Genomic DNA, 14,997 nt, shown 5'->3' with positions numbered 1-14,997 from the left:
TTGGCCCGCCAGGCTCATCTGCACGAGAGGGTAGGGGTGTTGGAGGACCATGAAGCAAAAAAGGCACTCTGCTACTCCCTCAAACAAATAGGCATACTGCCTGACCCCCCTCCCGCCACATTGTAACTAACACACACTCACACACACGAGTGGGCGTCAGGAGAAGACGGCGGCTTACGCGCGTGCGTCGGCGCAGAGCCCTCTCCCGCCCACGTGCGCGCCCCCGCCGGAGGCGCGCACCGCGGCGGGCAGGCGGGAAAGCGCGCGGGAAGCCCCCGGCTGGCTCCCACTGTGGGGGAGGGAGGACCTGAGGCGTTTGGAACGTGCCATTCTCGGAGAGAACTGGGGGGGGATTTCCATGCTGCGATAGCGTTGTTACCCCTCTCATTCGCCGACCGATCCGTTAGCTCCCTCCGTTCCCCGCCGCGATACGGTGCCCCGAGCCGCGGCCGCCCCCCCTCCCAGAAGCCTGGCCCGGCCCCTCGAGCCCGGCTGTGGCCTAAGCTGTCCCCTCCGCCGCCGGAGTGGGGCGCTGCGCCGCGCGTTGGGGCCGGAAATTCCCGCGGCCTGAGTGGAGGAACCGAAGCACAGAGCGCGGCGCCGCCTACCACCTCCCGGGGCCGGGCAGAGAGGGTCGGGCTGCCTTAGTGGGGGTGGGAGGGCCGCGTGTGAGGAACCGCGGAGCCGGCGGCGGGTGGGGAGGCGCGGAGGGCAGGGGACGGGACGGCAGGGTTGCTGCTCCGGAGGCGCTGGGAGACCCTGCGCCCCCGCAGCCGGGCCCCCGCCCCCTCGCGGTCTCCGCCTCCTTGCCTCACACACCCCCCGGGCCGCCAGAGCCCAGGCCCTCCCTGGGCTCCTCCTCCTTCTCTTCACACTCACCCTCCGACCCGGGTTCTCCTGCCACCCGCCGGCCTTGCAGCTTCCCGGGCGAGTCTTCGTTCTCAGGCTCTCCTTACACACACACAAGCACACGCCCGCTCCCGGGGCGGCCCTCTCCTCTCGACCCTCCTTTTCCTCTCCTCACTTACGCCGCCGTGGGAGGAGGATTGATGTCCCTTCAGCATCATGCAGCCGCCGCCGAGGAAGGTGAGGATGCAGCTGGGGGTCTTTGAGGTTTTGGGCGGGGATGCGTACAAGGAACGCGGCTGGGGCACCGCGGCGCCCCCTCCCCCTTTGCGCAGGGGGCCGTGACCGTCGTCGTCTCGGGCTTGTCACTCACTTGCCGCCGGTTCCTGGAGGGGGGCGCGTGTGTTTGGTGCCTTCGCAGCGGAGGGGCGGCCGTGGCTCGTCCCCTTCACCGCACAGGAGACCACCCCCCAACCTAGACATTTCACAAGAGTTTCGAGTGTGCGTGCGTGTGTGTGTGTGTGAGCGAGCGCGCATGGCAGTGCTGCTCTCTGCAAAGTGCTTTCTCCGGGGCTTCACCGAGGGGAGGTGGGGGAGCCCCCGCAGCTTTGCAGAGCCTTGTGTTTGTGTGATTGTTTAGTCTGCACCAGGTTTGAGCCCCCCTCTCGCTTGTTGCCACCCTCGCGCATTTGCGGATTTACAGGACATTTGTTACCAGCCTCGCCTTAAGATTTGGCCCGCTTTCCCCACCCGGCGACCGAAAAGAAGTCGCAATAGCCACCCCACCCCAGGGGAAAACAAGAAATTAAGCATTGAACGGTTCTGCCTTTCTCTTCCCGGTTCCTGCCCCGCCCCTCCGACAAGGCGGAGAGGAAGGTGGTGATTCTCTTCCCAGGAGAGCGAGAACCGGGCGGTGCGTGGCGTGTTCGCCGCGATCTGGGCTTGGGGTGGGAGTGACGAGTGCTCCGGGCTTGTCAGCAGCTTCAGCCCTTCCAGAACTGTTTCAGTGTCCTTCCCCAGTTTTTTTCCCAGGGAGCGAGGCTGTGTCCTTGTCGTTTCAATCTTGCAGATGGTTACTGAGTGTCTACTCAGGGCGCTGGGTGGAGGAGCCTGTTCTGTCCTCCCCTTGTGGGCAAACATTTGGTGAATGCCTAACTCACTCGTGTCTGCTCCCTCTTCTTTTCTGTTTCTCACCTGGGTTCTCCAAGTGAGTCTTTTTCTTTTCACACATAGCCCTCCGGTAGCCCTGCTCCGGTGGCGGCGAGGGTTCCTGGCCCACTGTAACCTGAATCCTGGCCTGGCGGGCGAGGCACTGGCCAATTTGCATTTACTGTTCTGTTTGAAGTGGAAATGCCACGGGAACCGGCTTGCTGGGGTGGCTTAAAAGCTCTGCATAAGCTGGCAGGTCACTTTTGCTTTCTTCTTTGTGAACAAGAGATTGTGATTTGCTGTGCTGTCAGCAAGGGCGCCATCCAGAGAGTGTGCTTCTCCTAGCCATTATAGAATAATTTTTGTAGTTGATTGTGTAAATTTCAGTCATTAGATATTAGGCATTCGTTATGTCCCCTTCTCCCATCTATGCTCTGCTCACCTCTCCTTATGGTTAATACATTTGAATCCTGTTTGGAAGAACAGGAGCTTTTAAAGCTCTAAGAAGACCTAGATAGGTATTGTACATGAAATGAAACGACTGGCAGTTTATTTTGCACCTTTTTAATCTGTAATTTTTATACTCATGTACTTTCATTTAGCTTCTGCTTCAGGTTATTTTGGCTAGTTGTTAAAATTAAGTATCTGCAGTGAACAAAATTAGGTGGCTAATAACAGGATTGTGGTCCTCAGAGGAGAGGCAAGTAACAGTTATATATTCTAACAAGTATTACATATTTTCCTTAAATAATTTTTTTAAAGTTGTGTTAAGCCCTTATAAATATATGGTATATTTCAGGTGAAAGTTACACAGGAACTGAAAAACATTCAAGTTGAACAGATGACAAAACTTCAAGCCAAACATCAAGCAGAATGTGATTTGCTTGAAGATATGAGGTAAGGTTATAGTAAATAGTTGGAGAACTTCTATATCTCTGTTTCAAAGAACCTTTGAGTTACCAAGCCCCAGGAACTGATGATGGAATTTCCTTTTGGATTTCCTGCTTTAAGGCTGTTAGAGCTTTAACTCAGCTAGAAGTTGTAACTGGAACTAACACAATACAAACTTTTTTTCCTTCAGTGGAGAAACCTATAACGTTCACATACTTTTATGAAAAAAAAGTTCTTACAAATTTATCAAATTATATAAACAGTGAAATGGAAACTCTTATTTAATCCTTCTAGTAAATTGACCTTTTTGCATTTATTGACCTTAACGATTTCACATGGAATTTTAAACTGACACCTGGTTAATGATTAATATCTGGGGGTGAGCCAGTCAACTTCAGGTGATTATTAGAACATGACAAATATAAGTTTGAACATTAAATTTAGTGGGACATGTGTTTATCGGATTTTATTGTTAAACTTAACCTGTATCCACAATCAGCTAACTTTGAATTTAAAAGATAAGACATCTTGCCAGCATTGTGAAAGTCAATAACTTTCTTTATAGAGGTAATCATGACTCAGTTTATTGAAAGAAACACCACTGTTTTAGCAGTTCTATAATATAAACTGACAGTTCAGCAAACATATTTTTGTAAAGGTTGATCTGCATGTTGAAACAAGAGTAGCTGCCATTCTTATTTCCCTATATTAATGTATTTATTAAATCGAAATTGGATCTGTAAACCTCATCAGATTTTTTCCCGTGCTGAATGAAACCTCATGTTGATTCCATGAAAAATACCAACTATATGTTGTCGTAATTATGTGTTCAGCTAGCTGAATTGTTCATAGCCCAAAGATTTTTGATAGCTCTTTTTCTCCCATCCCATATTTAATTTAAGTAGTGTTTATGACTATTTCTACTATTTACATATATTTTCAGGGTTTCTAACTAAGGCATATTAGTTAGACTCATCCAAACTTCGATATACCAAGATCATTGTTTTATGACTGGAAACTACTTTTTTTTTTAACTTTTATTTTTACTTTGGCGTATAGGTGAGTAACAATGTTGTGTTAGTTTCAGGTGAAAACTACTCTGTTTTAGTTCTGTATTTGTTTCTTTGCTTTTCTTGTGTCCATAGTGATATTTTCAGACTGAAATAATTCCTGTGCAAGATACCTGAAATTTTTCATGTGGTTAAAATTAAGTTTGTAACAACTATTAAGTGAACTAAGGCATTTTATATTTTACCAGTTTAGGAAGGCAGACTTAGTTTGTAAGTAAAGTTCCTCTGTGGGGTATGAATAGTCAGTAGTCAATGTCCTTTTGATTATATTCTAAAGACTTCTTGTTTGCATTCTTTTTTTCTATTTCCCCTATTGCCTTTTCCTTGACTTATGGTCAACTAGATGGACACACAGTTGCTGCTAAGTTGGTGTAGGTTGTTGCTCCCGCTGCTACCGTTTAGTTGTTTGTATTATTCCTGACTTCATTACATTTCACTTGCATTGGTGCAGTAATATCCTAATTATTGCTTTAGTGTTCTCATATCTTCTAATCTTCTCCCAGTCTCCGTTTAAATCTGTTTTCCACATTGTCATCAGTTAACTTTCTAATAACTATTATAAATGAGGTTCTCTGTGGTCTTCTGAATAAAGACCAAACACTTTGTTATAGCATATGTAGCCCTTTGCAAGCCAGCTGCAAGCTACAAGCTCCATTTTCCTGGCTTAGTTACTATCATTTCATGCCCATTTATCCTTCCTTCTTAATCCTCTGGGTTGGCCACTCAGGACCTCTGGTTATCTAATTGTGTTCTCTACATTCATGCCTTTGTTTGCACCCTCCCAGTTTTCATCTGGCAAATTCTAGTTACCATTTGAGTTTGTGAGTTTGCTCTTCTCTGTGATCTCAAATGATTTTGATTTGCACATGCTTCTGTCTTCATGTGAATTCCTTGAAGTCATAGGCTAAGTCTTATTCGGGTTTATATCTTTGTACTTTTTGTTTAAGCTGGCAGAATTGTTAAGTGGACGTAACTGGTTATATTTAAGTGCAGTTTATTAGTTTTTAGGTGATATATTTTATAAGCTCTATTTATAGGGAGCTATAGGTGCTGTTGGGTCTTCTTGGGTGGTTCAGTGGTAAATAATCTGCTTGTCAATGCAAGAGATGTGCAGTTCCTGGGTCAGGAAGATCCCCTCTAGAAGGGAATGACAACCTATTTCCAGTATTCTTGCCTGGGAAATCCCATGCACAGAGGAGCCTAATGGGCTGCAGTCCATGGGGTTGCAAAGGAGTTGGACACAACTTAGTGACTAACAACAATAGGTGGTGTCATTGAGCTTGTGTTTTAATTTGACTCATGTAGGCACTGTAAATTGTACTGTGGCTATTTGATGTTGAGTATATGTGTGTGTGTGCATGCTCTCTGTGACCCCCATGGACTGTAACCAGGTTCCTCTGTCCATGGGATTTTCTTGGTAAGAATACTAGAGTGGGTTGCCATGTCCTCCAGGGAATCTTCCTGACCCAGGGATTGAACCAGAGTCTCCTGCATTGGCAGGAGAATTCTTTACTACTGAGCCACCTAGGAAGCCAGAGTATATATGTATTTATGTATAATATGTAAATACAGTGATTGTTGGTGCCCCAAGGATTAATGGGGTTCTTTATATTTTAAAGGACTGTGTTCTCCTTTGTATTAAATAAATGAGATGAAGCCCTTCTTTCTTATATAGCTGTGAGCAGAATACTGTATTACCTTCTAAAACATAACTTTAGATTTCTGATTTGCTTTTTTCTCCCTAATGGTAATGCAGAATTGGAAGTTTAAAATTGTCTGTTCTCAATAGTCATAACTTTTATTGCTTGAGGAGAAGGTGGTCTGGCTTTTCTGGTCTGTCTTAGCAAGTGGAATGACCTTTTAAAAATTCATTAGAAATCTCTGAGCTTGGATTTTTATATGTGTTTTGTTGTAAAGGATCTTCTTGCTTTTCCTTTTTTGAGGCTCTCACCACCACCTTCCACCCTAAAATCCCACAGATAGCTCTCCTTCTCACTGATGCATCCCCCACCAGTGTTATACTCAGTTTAAATTACTATAAATTTACTCTCCCCAAATTCAGATAGCTTTGATTTTTAACATAAAGAAGTAGACAGAGAAAAATTTTTTGTGACTTTAAAAGAAGTTAAAAAAAGAAAAAAGTCCACAACACATTAAACTGTAAATAGGAAAATTTTATACTGGGTTATAGCTTCCCTGGTGCCTCAGCAGTGAAAGAATCTGCCTGTAGTGGAGGAGATGTGGGTCTGTGTGTTTGATCCCCGGGTGTGGAAGATCCCCTGGAGAAGGAAATGACAACCGACTCCAGTATTCTTGCCTGGGGAAATCCCATGATAGAGGAGCCTGGTGGACTACAGTCCATGGGGTCATAGAGAGTCAGACACAACTTAGCGACTAAACCACTATTACTACCAACCATGGCTAGTTCCCCACTCCCTCTCACCTTGTGGAATTTTGAAAGGAGGCTGATTATGGTATCGTGTTTTTTCCCCATTGCTCTCCTCCCCTTCTTCAGTTTATTTGTTCCAGGGGTGCATGTGGAAGCTGGTGTATTGGGAGTGAAGTATGAAAGATAACTCATTTGTTGTTAATCAGGGACATTCCATGCTTTGGGGGGATTTTATACTGAAGTGTTTCCCGTTGACTTTTGCTATCAGCAGTAGACAAGCACACTTTACTTTCTTTTTAGTTTATTATTAGTTTATTCTCTCTTTGGTTTCTAAGGCCATGTAAGTAAGTTTCTGAATCCTATAGCCTATGTGGTGTTTATTAATATATGTGTTTCTTATTTATTCTAATGATGTGCTAACTCCAGTCAATAAAGAAAGTTCTTTGAAGGGACCCAGAATATAAAGAACTGCCTTCTTAGCAGACATTTTTAGGTTGTTATATAATATTTAAAAAATCTTAGAATTTTAGAGTCAGGTGGATACTATGGTATTTGTTGATTTTATAGATGAAAATGGGAACCAAGGCACAGTTAATAAGAAGTGAATCATATGGAGGTGAACTCTACCCACTCCAGTATTCTGGCCTGGAGAATTCCATGGACTGGATAGTCCACGGGGTCACAAAGAGCTGGACACGACTGAGTGACTTTCACTTCACTAGACTTGTTTACTTTCCCGTATCTGTATTTCCCAAGCTTTTAACCAAGGAACTCATAATGGCTCCCATATTTGGAAACATTTGCCTATCAGAATACATTTTAACAAATAATTTGTGTTCTTACTTTTTATTTTTCATATACTGAGCTGTGAGTCAGCTTTGAGTCAGTATTTTAAGGCTAGTAACATGAGTACAACCAAAGGCAAAGATTCGTAAACTTTACCTCAGAGAGGGCTAAGTGTATGTATGATTTCTTACAGATGTTCTGAAAAATTTAAACTGACTCAAGAAGCACTTGTCTTTTCACTGTAGACATCTGCAGGTCTAGTGACCTCAAGTGAGGAATTGCTATGCTATGTGTTACCTTCTGGAGAAGGCAATGGCACCCCACTCCAGTACTCTTGCCTGGAAAATCGCATGGACGGAGGAGCCTGGTAGGCTGCAGTCCATGGGGTCACTAAGAGTCGGGCACGACTGATCGACTTCACTTTCGCTTTTCACTTTCATGCGATGGAGAAGGAAATGGCACCCCACTCCAGTATTCTTGCCTGGAGAATCCCAGAGACAGAGGAGCCTAGTGGGCTGCCATCTATGGGGTCACACAGAGTCGGACACGACTGAAGCGACTTAGTAGCAGCAGCATGTTACCTTCTCTAAACTGTTGGTTCATGGGGGTCACTGGGGATTGGATTCTGAAGTCTGTTGATGTGAGCTCTGAGACTTTTTTTTCATTGTCTCAGATACCTTTATATATAAAAGGGAAACTTAGAGGTAATCTGGCTTCCCAAGTGTTGCTAGCAGTAAAGAACCAGCCAGTGCAGGAGACCTAAGAGACTCAGGTTTGATTCCTGGGTCAGGAGGATCCCCTGGAGGAGGGCATGGCAACCCACTCCAGTATTCTTGCCTGGAGAATCCCATGAGTAGAGGAGCCTGGCAGGCTATAGTCCATAGGGTCGTACAGAGTCGGATATGGCTGAATCGACTTAGCATGCAGAAGTAATCTGGTCTTGTTTGTTGTTCATGCACTCATTTGTTTCTGACTCTTTGTGACTCCATAGACTGCAGCATGCCAGGCTTCTCTGTGCCTCACTGTCTTCTGGAGCTTGCTCAAACTCACGTCCGAGTCAGTGATGCCATCCAACCATCTCGTCCTCTCTTGTCCCCTTCTCCTCCTGCCTTCAATCTTTCCCAGCATCAGGATCTTTTCTAATGAGTTAGCTCTTTACATCACATGGCCAAAGTATTGGAACTTCAAAATCAGTCCTCCCAATAAATATTCAGGATTTATTTCATTTAGGATTGATTGGTTTGATCTCCTTGCAGTCCAAGGGACTCTCAGGAGTCTTCTCCAGCACCACAGTTCAAAAGCATCAGTTCTTTGACACTCAGCCTTCTTTATGGTCCAAGTCTCACATTGGTAAAGGACTACTGGAAAAACCATAGCTTTGACTAAATGGACCTTTGTCAGTAAAGTAATGTCTCTGCTTTTAAATACACTGTCTAGGTTGTTATAGCTTTCCTTCCAAGGAGGGAGCATCTTTTAATTTCATGGTTGCAGTCACTGTCCGCAGTGATTTTGGAGCCCAAGAAGATAAAGTCTGTCATTTTCTATTTTTTTCCCCATCTATTTGCCATGAAGTGATGGGACCAGATACCATGATCTTAGTTTTTTGAATGTTGAGTTTTAAGCCAGCTTTTTCACTCTCCTCTTTCATCTTCATCAAGAGACTCTTTAGTTCCTCTTTGCTTTCTGCCATAAGGGTGGTGTCATCTGCATATCTAAGGTTATTGATATTTCTCCCTGCAGTCTTGATTCCAGCTTGTGTTTCATCCAGTCTGGCATTTCACATGATGTACTCTGCATATAAGTTAAGTAAGAAGGGTAGGAGTTTTAAAATTTTATTTATTTAAGAATTGTTTTTAAAGCTTATTGTCTACTGGCACCTAGTATTATTTATGATAATTCTTCTGACAGTTGTTTGGTTTTTAATTTTTAGCCTTACCCCGAGGCATGTGGGCCCTTAGTACCCCAAACAGGGACCAAACCTGTGCCCCCTGCACTGGAAGGCAGACTCTGGACCTCCAGGGAAATCCCTAGAGGGTTTTTAAAAAACAGATTTATTGAGATCTAATTCACTTGCCATACAGTTAACCCATTCAGAGTGGGGTTTTTTTTTTTTGGTATATTCATAGGGTTATACAACCATCATTATACTTCAGAACATTTTTGGTGTCCTTTCAAGAAACTACTTATTAGCAGTCACTTCCCATCACCTTATCCAGCCTTAAGCAATTGCGTTCTCTCTCTGTGGAAGTAAAATCTGTATAAATGGAATCATACAACATGTGGTCTTCACCTTTTATTTAGCATAATATTTTCAAGGTTCATCCATGTTATGGCATCAGTACTTCATTCCTTTTTTATGGCAGGATAATATTCCATTGTGTGGGTATACTACATTCTTTTAATCTATTCATCAGTTGATGGACTTTTTTGCTATTATGAATAATGTTCCTTTGAGCAAATTTTTCTGTGGACTTATGTTTTCATTTCTCTTGGGTATATACCTAGTAGTGGAATTGCTGAGTCATGTGGTAACCCTATATTTAACTTTTTGAGGAACTTTGAAATTGTTTTCCGAAGTGGCTATACCATTTTATATTCCTGCTAGCTATAATGTAGGAAGGTTCTAGTTCTATACATTTTACCAATGTTTGTTATTGTCTGTCTTTTGATTATAGTGATTCTAGTAGGCGTGATTGTTGTTGCTTAGTTGCTAAGTCATGTCTGACTCTTTGTGGTCCCATGGACTGTAGCCCGCCACGCTCCTCTGTCCATGGAAGTTTTCAGGCAAGAATACTGGAGTGGTTTGGCCTTTCCTTCTCTGGGGATCAATCCAACCCAAGTCTCCTGCCTGGCAGGCTGATTCTTTACCACAGAACCACCTGGGAAGCCTTTATTAGGTGTGAAGTGGTATCATATTGTGGCTTTGATTTGCATTTCCCTAATAGCTTATGATGTTGAGCGCTTTTGTGTGTGCTTATTGGCTGTTTGCATATCTTTGGAGAAATGTCTGTTCAAATCCTTTGCCCATTTTTAAGTTGGATTATCTTTTTCCTGTTGAGTTGTAAGAGTTCCTTTTTTGGCTCTGCTGGGTCTTAATTGTCATGTGTGCTTCTCTGGTTGTGGCATGTGGGCTCTTTAGTAATGGCGTGAAGGCTTAGTTGCCCCATGGCATGTGGGATCTTAGTTCCTCAACCAGGTATCGAACCCGTGCTCCCTGCATTGGAAGGCAGATTCTTAGCCACTGGGGCAACAGGGAAGTCCCATAAACGTTCTTTATACATTTATCTTATCAGCTATATGATTTGCAAATATATGCAGTATTTTTCCCACTCTGAGGTGATTCTTATGTGCTCTAAAATTTGAAAACCACTGAAGTGGTAAAAAAGAGTAAGAACTTGGAAGATAGGCCAGAGATTGAAACCCAGCTCTGCCACTTATTAGCTGGATCATCTAGGACAAATAACTAAGTTCTCTGAGCCTCATATTTCATGTATGTAAAATAAGGTTAATGCCTAACTTTTTGCTGCTCTGTAAAGAGTTAAACCAGATAGGTAAAACGCCAAACATGGTAGATGTTCACCATTGGTAGCTTCAGGATATGCAAGATAACAAAGTAAGTTATTGTGTATTTTTTTTAAAATTTAGTTTTAATTTATTTTTAATTGAAGGATAGTCTCTTTTCAGTGTTGTGTTGGTTTCTACCATACATCAGTATGAATCAGCCATAGGTATACATGTGCCCCTTCCCTTGTGAATGTCCCTTCCACCCCATCCCACTTTTCTAGGTTGTAATAGCATACCAGTTTGAGCTCCTTGAGTCATACAGCAGATTCCCACTGGCTATCTATATTTATTGTGTTTTATTAATTCTCGTAAGCATATATTTTTACATTCTTAGATTTCTAAAATCTGGATCCATCTTATAGTTGCTTTTGTTTATGATGTGGTTGTTGTCTCTTCATGCACAGAACTTGCAGAGTAGTTTTCAGCAGGCTTGGAAGAAAATCCCAGAGATATGGTTAGAATACAAATGCTGGATCACCCAGGGATTTCATGGCACAGAAGAAGATATTGTGTGGAAAAACAGTAATGACTGATTTAAAAAAGTGATTCAGAAGAATTTGAGCCTGAGTGTGACCAACTTATTTCTTTTACCTTTTAAAAATTATGCACAGGAGCAATGTTTGCTAAAAATTTAATGAAGCTCTTTTAATAAGTAAAGTTGTGATACAGCATTGTATCAGTTTAAATGGGAGCATTTTTTTCTTAGTGTAACACAGTGTAACTTGTAATCAGTGGAGTTTTAGATAATGAAAATTGGAAGTCGCAAGTCAGGTTCTGGACCCTGGTCTTTTTTGTTCAATCAGCAAATATTATTGTCAATCTAGTATTCTTTCAAATTAGAATTTAAAGATGAAGTAAATCATGAGAGGGAGAATTTTTTTTAAACAGAGTTAGATGGAATTAAACTAAGGAGTAATAATGAAAGTTACCCACCACTTGGGTTAAGAACAGAAGTGCTGAAGAATTTTTATGTGCGATATTCCTTGATCTGGTCTTTTTAGCCACAGTTATATGAATATGGAGATTGTAAAGGTGATCTGAGTGACAGGTTAGCTGATCACAGCTATTGGAATGAGCCCTAGCTTAGAGATATACAACATGGATATGAATCCTAGTTGTTAATCTTTATTAATTATGTGACTTTGGGCACAAGTCACTTAAACTTCTCTGAGCCTCATGTTTCTTATCAGCAATGATAATTTTAATACCTTATGGGGTTATTTTGATAATTAAAGTAGCTCACATAAAAGCTTTCTTGCCTAGTGCATGGAACATAGTAGATGCCCAACAAATGCATGTGGAGTGCAGTTTCGTTAAGTAATTAAGAACAGTTCAGAAATCACGGTCTTTGACTTACTCATCCTGTAAAGAGTTAACCTGTGAATTAAAAAATGTAATGAACCTCAAACGTAAACTGTTAAGTAATGCTAAAGAATTTCCTTCACCAAGTTCAGCAGTCCTAGGTACCTTCCATCTTTCTATGTGTTGATAATGATTCCCCTTGTGATTACAGATGGCATATGCAATTCTAAGTATGCTAATCTCATACAACATTAGGTAGAAAAAGAGGAAGTGCAATTTTTCCTTATGCAAAATTTCTCTCCTTACCTTCCCTCCTTTCCTTCTCAGAGGGAAGACAATTTCTATCAAATTTTCCCAAAAGACTTTCCCTTGTATCTTGTTGCTTAAGTTTGCTTCCTATGCCCTTGCAGTCTAGCTGCAGAGGAGGCTGGGAATGTCATTACCTTCTTAGAGAAGTGATCCTTGCCAGTAAGAAATAGATACTGGTGGCACTAATACAGCTTTTCCACATTACTTATTGCCCTGTTTGCCACAGGGACCCATTTCTAGTTTACTCCTAGTAGTTCTTGTAAAAGATATGTTGATGTTAGATTATGAAAGATATAGCTAGAATTCCAGTTGTTCCAAGAAGATTAGGAATAAGAGATTCTTTAGAAACCATTTGTATCTCCTCCTTTCAGTTCCTTTGAAGTTCACTGACTTAGGTCAGGAGCAGGTTTTTGCATTTACCTTAAATAATGGGCCAGTAGGCCAGTGGCCTCTTAGGATTCTCCTCTTGAAAACACAGGAGAGGTTAATGATCTTGCCACTTTTGGCCATCTGATAATTTGGGGAAATCATGGTCTAAGGACCCTCCAGAGAGTACCATTTTTGCTGAAGTCCTTTTACTTCTTAGGTGAAAGCATTAATAAGTAGTAAAGTGGCTAAACTGAAAGTTGGGAAGGACAAATATGAGCTTGAATTACTCCTAGCTGAGTAATTTACCCTAATAATTGAGGATTGGCAATTCAGTCTTGAACATATAAAGTATGAAACCTCTTTGTCTTTGTAAATTCTTCAAATGCCCATTTGAGTCTCACAGATGCTGTTTGTTGGTGTCAGTCTTCAGGAATGATGTGATGCATAAGCAGGAGTTAGTTTGTAAGTCTGGTTTGTGCTGTTGACTCTTGAGTGACTAATTTGGGAAGTAGGCACAGAAACTTGCAACCATCTCCTTTGTTCCATTGCTGCAGATTTTCTGTTATGTGTTGCTCAGGACTAACTTAATAGAATATTAGCTGATATTTTTATTTCATTTTATTATTTCTTCATAATATTCTTGGTTATACTTTAACGTTCCATTTGATCTCATTTTTGGCGTTCATGTGTGAGTATTTTGTCATCTGGATGTTTTCTGTTTTGTGAGTAATCCCAATTCAAAAAGAAAATGTTACTTCTGGTGTTAAAGAAAAGTGTTACCACATCTGTGTCCCACAGGAAACTACTGGAAATGTATACCCCTTGATTATATTTTAGTGTTGTTTACCCTCCACTGGTGGGACCTTAGTTCTCCGATGGGATTGAACCAGTGCCCCCTGCATTGTGAGGCCGGGTCTGGATGATCAGGGAAGTCCCTTAGACTTTTTATTGTGTACCTTTTTGTGTAACTTTGAATTTGGAACTATGTGAATATTATATACTCTTAAAACTAAAACTAAATGATTCAGTATTGGTAAAAAAATTTTTTTTAAGCTCTACCATTAAGTGTCAATGTAGCATTTATTTATTTATTTAATTTTTTGGTTGCACCGCTTCTTTGTTGCTGGTTGTGGGCTTTCTCTAGTTGTGACGAGTGGGGGCTACCCTTCATTGCAGGGCACGAGCTTCTCATTGCGGTGGTTTCTCTTGTTGCAGAGCACAGGCTGTAGGTGCATGGGCTTCAGTATTTGCAGCATTCAGGCTCAGTAGTTGTGGCACACGGGCCTAGTTCCTCAGCATGTGGAATCTTCCCAGGCCAGGGATTGAACCTGTGTCCCTCGTCTTGGCTGATGGATTTTTATCTACTGTACCACCAAGGAAGTCCAGTATTGGTAAATATTTTATTGCATGTCTGTTAGAAATGATATACTGTAAGAGTTTATATTGGGCGCTTCCCTGGTGGCTCAGAGGATAAAGCATCTGCCTGCAATGCAGGAGACCCGGGTTCGATCCCTGCCAGTATTCTTGCCTGGAGAATCCCATGGACAGAGGAGCCAGTTGATGATAAAATGTCATTTGTGACCTTTAATTAGTATTTAGTGAAGTTATTTTCATCATTAATAGACTTTACAGTTTATTTCTAATATATACCAAATATTAAGAACACTTGATTCACAAACTTCTGTTTGTAACATGACTGATCTCAAGCAGGTTATAATTCAGAGTTGGAGAAATAGGCTTTGTGTACTATTGTGTTCCTTTCTTTCTGTGTTTTTTAATTGTTTTGTCTTCAAACAGGTAAACATTGGGTGATTAGATTCATGTCCAGGCTCAAATTTTATTTTAGTTAACTTTATTCAGAGGTTTTATATCATAGTCATCATTTAACATATTGTTTCTATGGTAAAATGTATTTTTGGGGAATTCTGTTTCATCTGTAGAGGTATTTTATACACTAGTTTTCTCAGCTTTATTGACCTAACTGAATATTTTTGGTATTCCATTTTCTTCTCTTGCAATTTTAGCTATACCTGTCTTTCAGGTGGTGGTTTTAGGTGTTACACCATGCATTTTTTTAATTTCTTCTTTTTTTTTTAATTTTTACTTTATTTTACTTTACAGTACTGTATTGGTTTTGCCATACATTGACATGAATCCACCACAGGTGTACATGAGTTCCCAAACATGAACCCCCCTCCCACCCCATATCATTTCTCTGGATCATCCCCGTGCACCAGCCCCAAGCATCCTGTATTCTGCATCAAACATAGACTGGCGATTCTTTTCTTTCATGATAGTATACATGTTTCAATGCCATTCCCC

The 14,997-nt window shown here is 41.8% G+C and overlaps 1 protein-coding gene across 3 annotated transcripts in view; it reads left to right on the top strand.

Moving 5' to 3' along the window:
• Nucleotides 1-222: 222 nt before the first annotated feature.
• The window catches only part of FCHSD2 (FCH and double SH3 domains 2), a 238,034-nt gene continuing 223,259 nt past the window's right edge, over nucleotides 223-14,997 (top strand). For all 3 annotated transcript variants that reach the window (XM_069552994.1, XM_069552995.1, XM_069552996.1), the window contains exons 1-2: nucleotides 223-1,086; nucleotides 2,795-2,892. In XM_069552994.1, the coding sequence (XP_069409095.1) occupies nucleotides 1,066-1,086; nucleotides 2,795-2,892 (119 nt within the window). In that variant the 5' untranslated portion in view covers nucleotides 223-1,065. The remainder of the gene's footprint in view (nucleotides 1,087-2,794; nucleotides 2,893-14,997) is intronic.

This window comes from Ovis canadensis, chromosome 15 (assembly GCF_042477335.2).
Source record: "Ovis canadensis isolate MfBH-ARS-UI-01 breed Bighorn chromosome 15, ARS-UI_OviCan_v2, whole genome shotgun sequence".
Classification (NCBI taxonomy): domain Eukaryota; kingdom Metazoa; phylum Chordata; class Mammalia; order Artiodactyla; family Bovidae; genus Ovis; species Ovis canadensis.
Note: the sequence above shows the minus strand (reverse complement) of the source record. Positions and strands in the feature narration are given on the sequence as shown.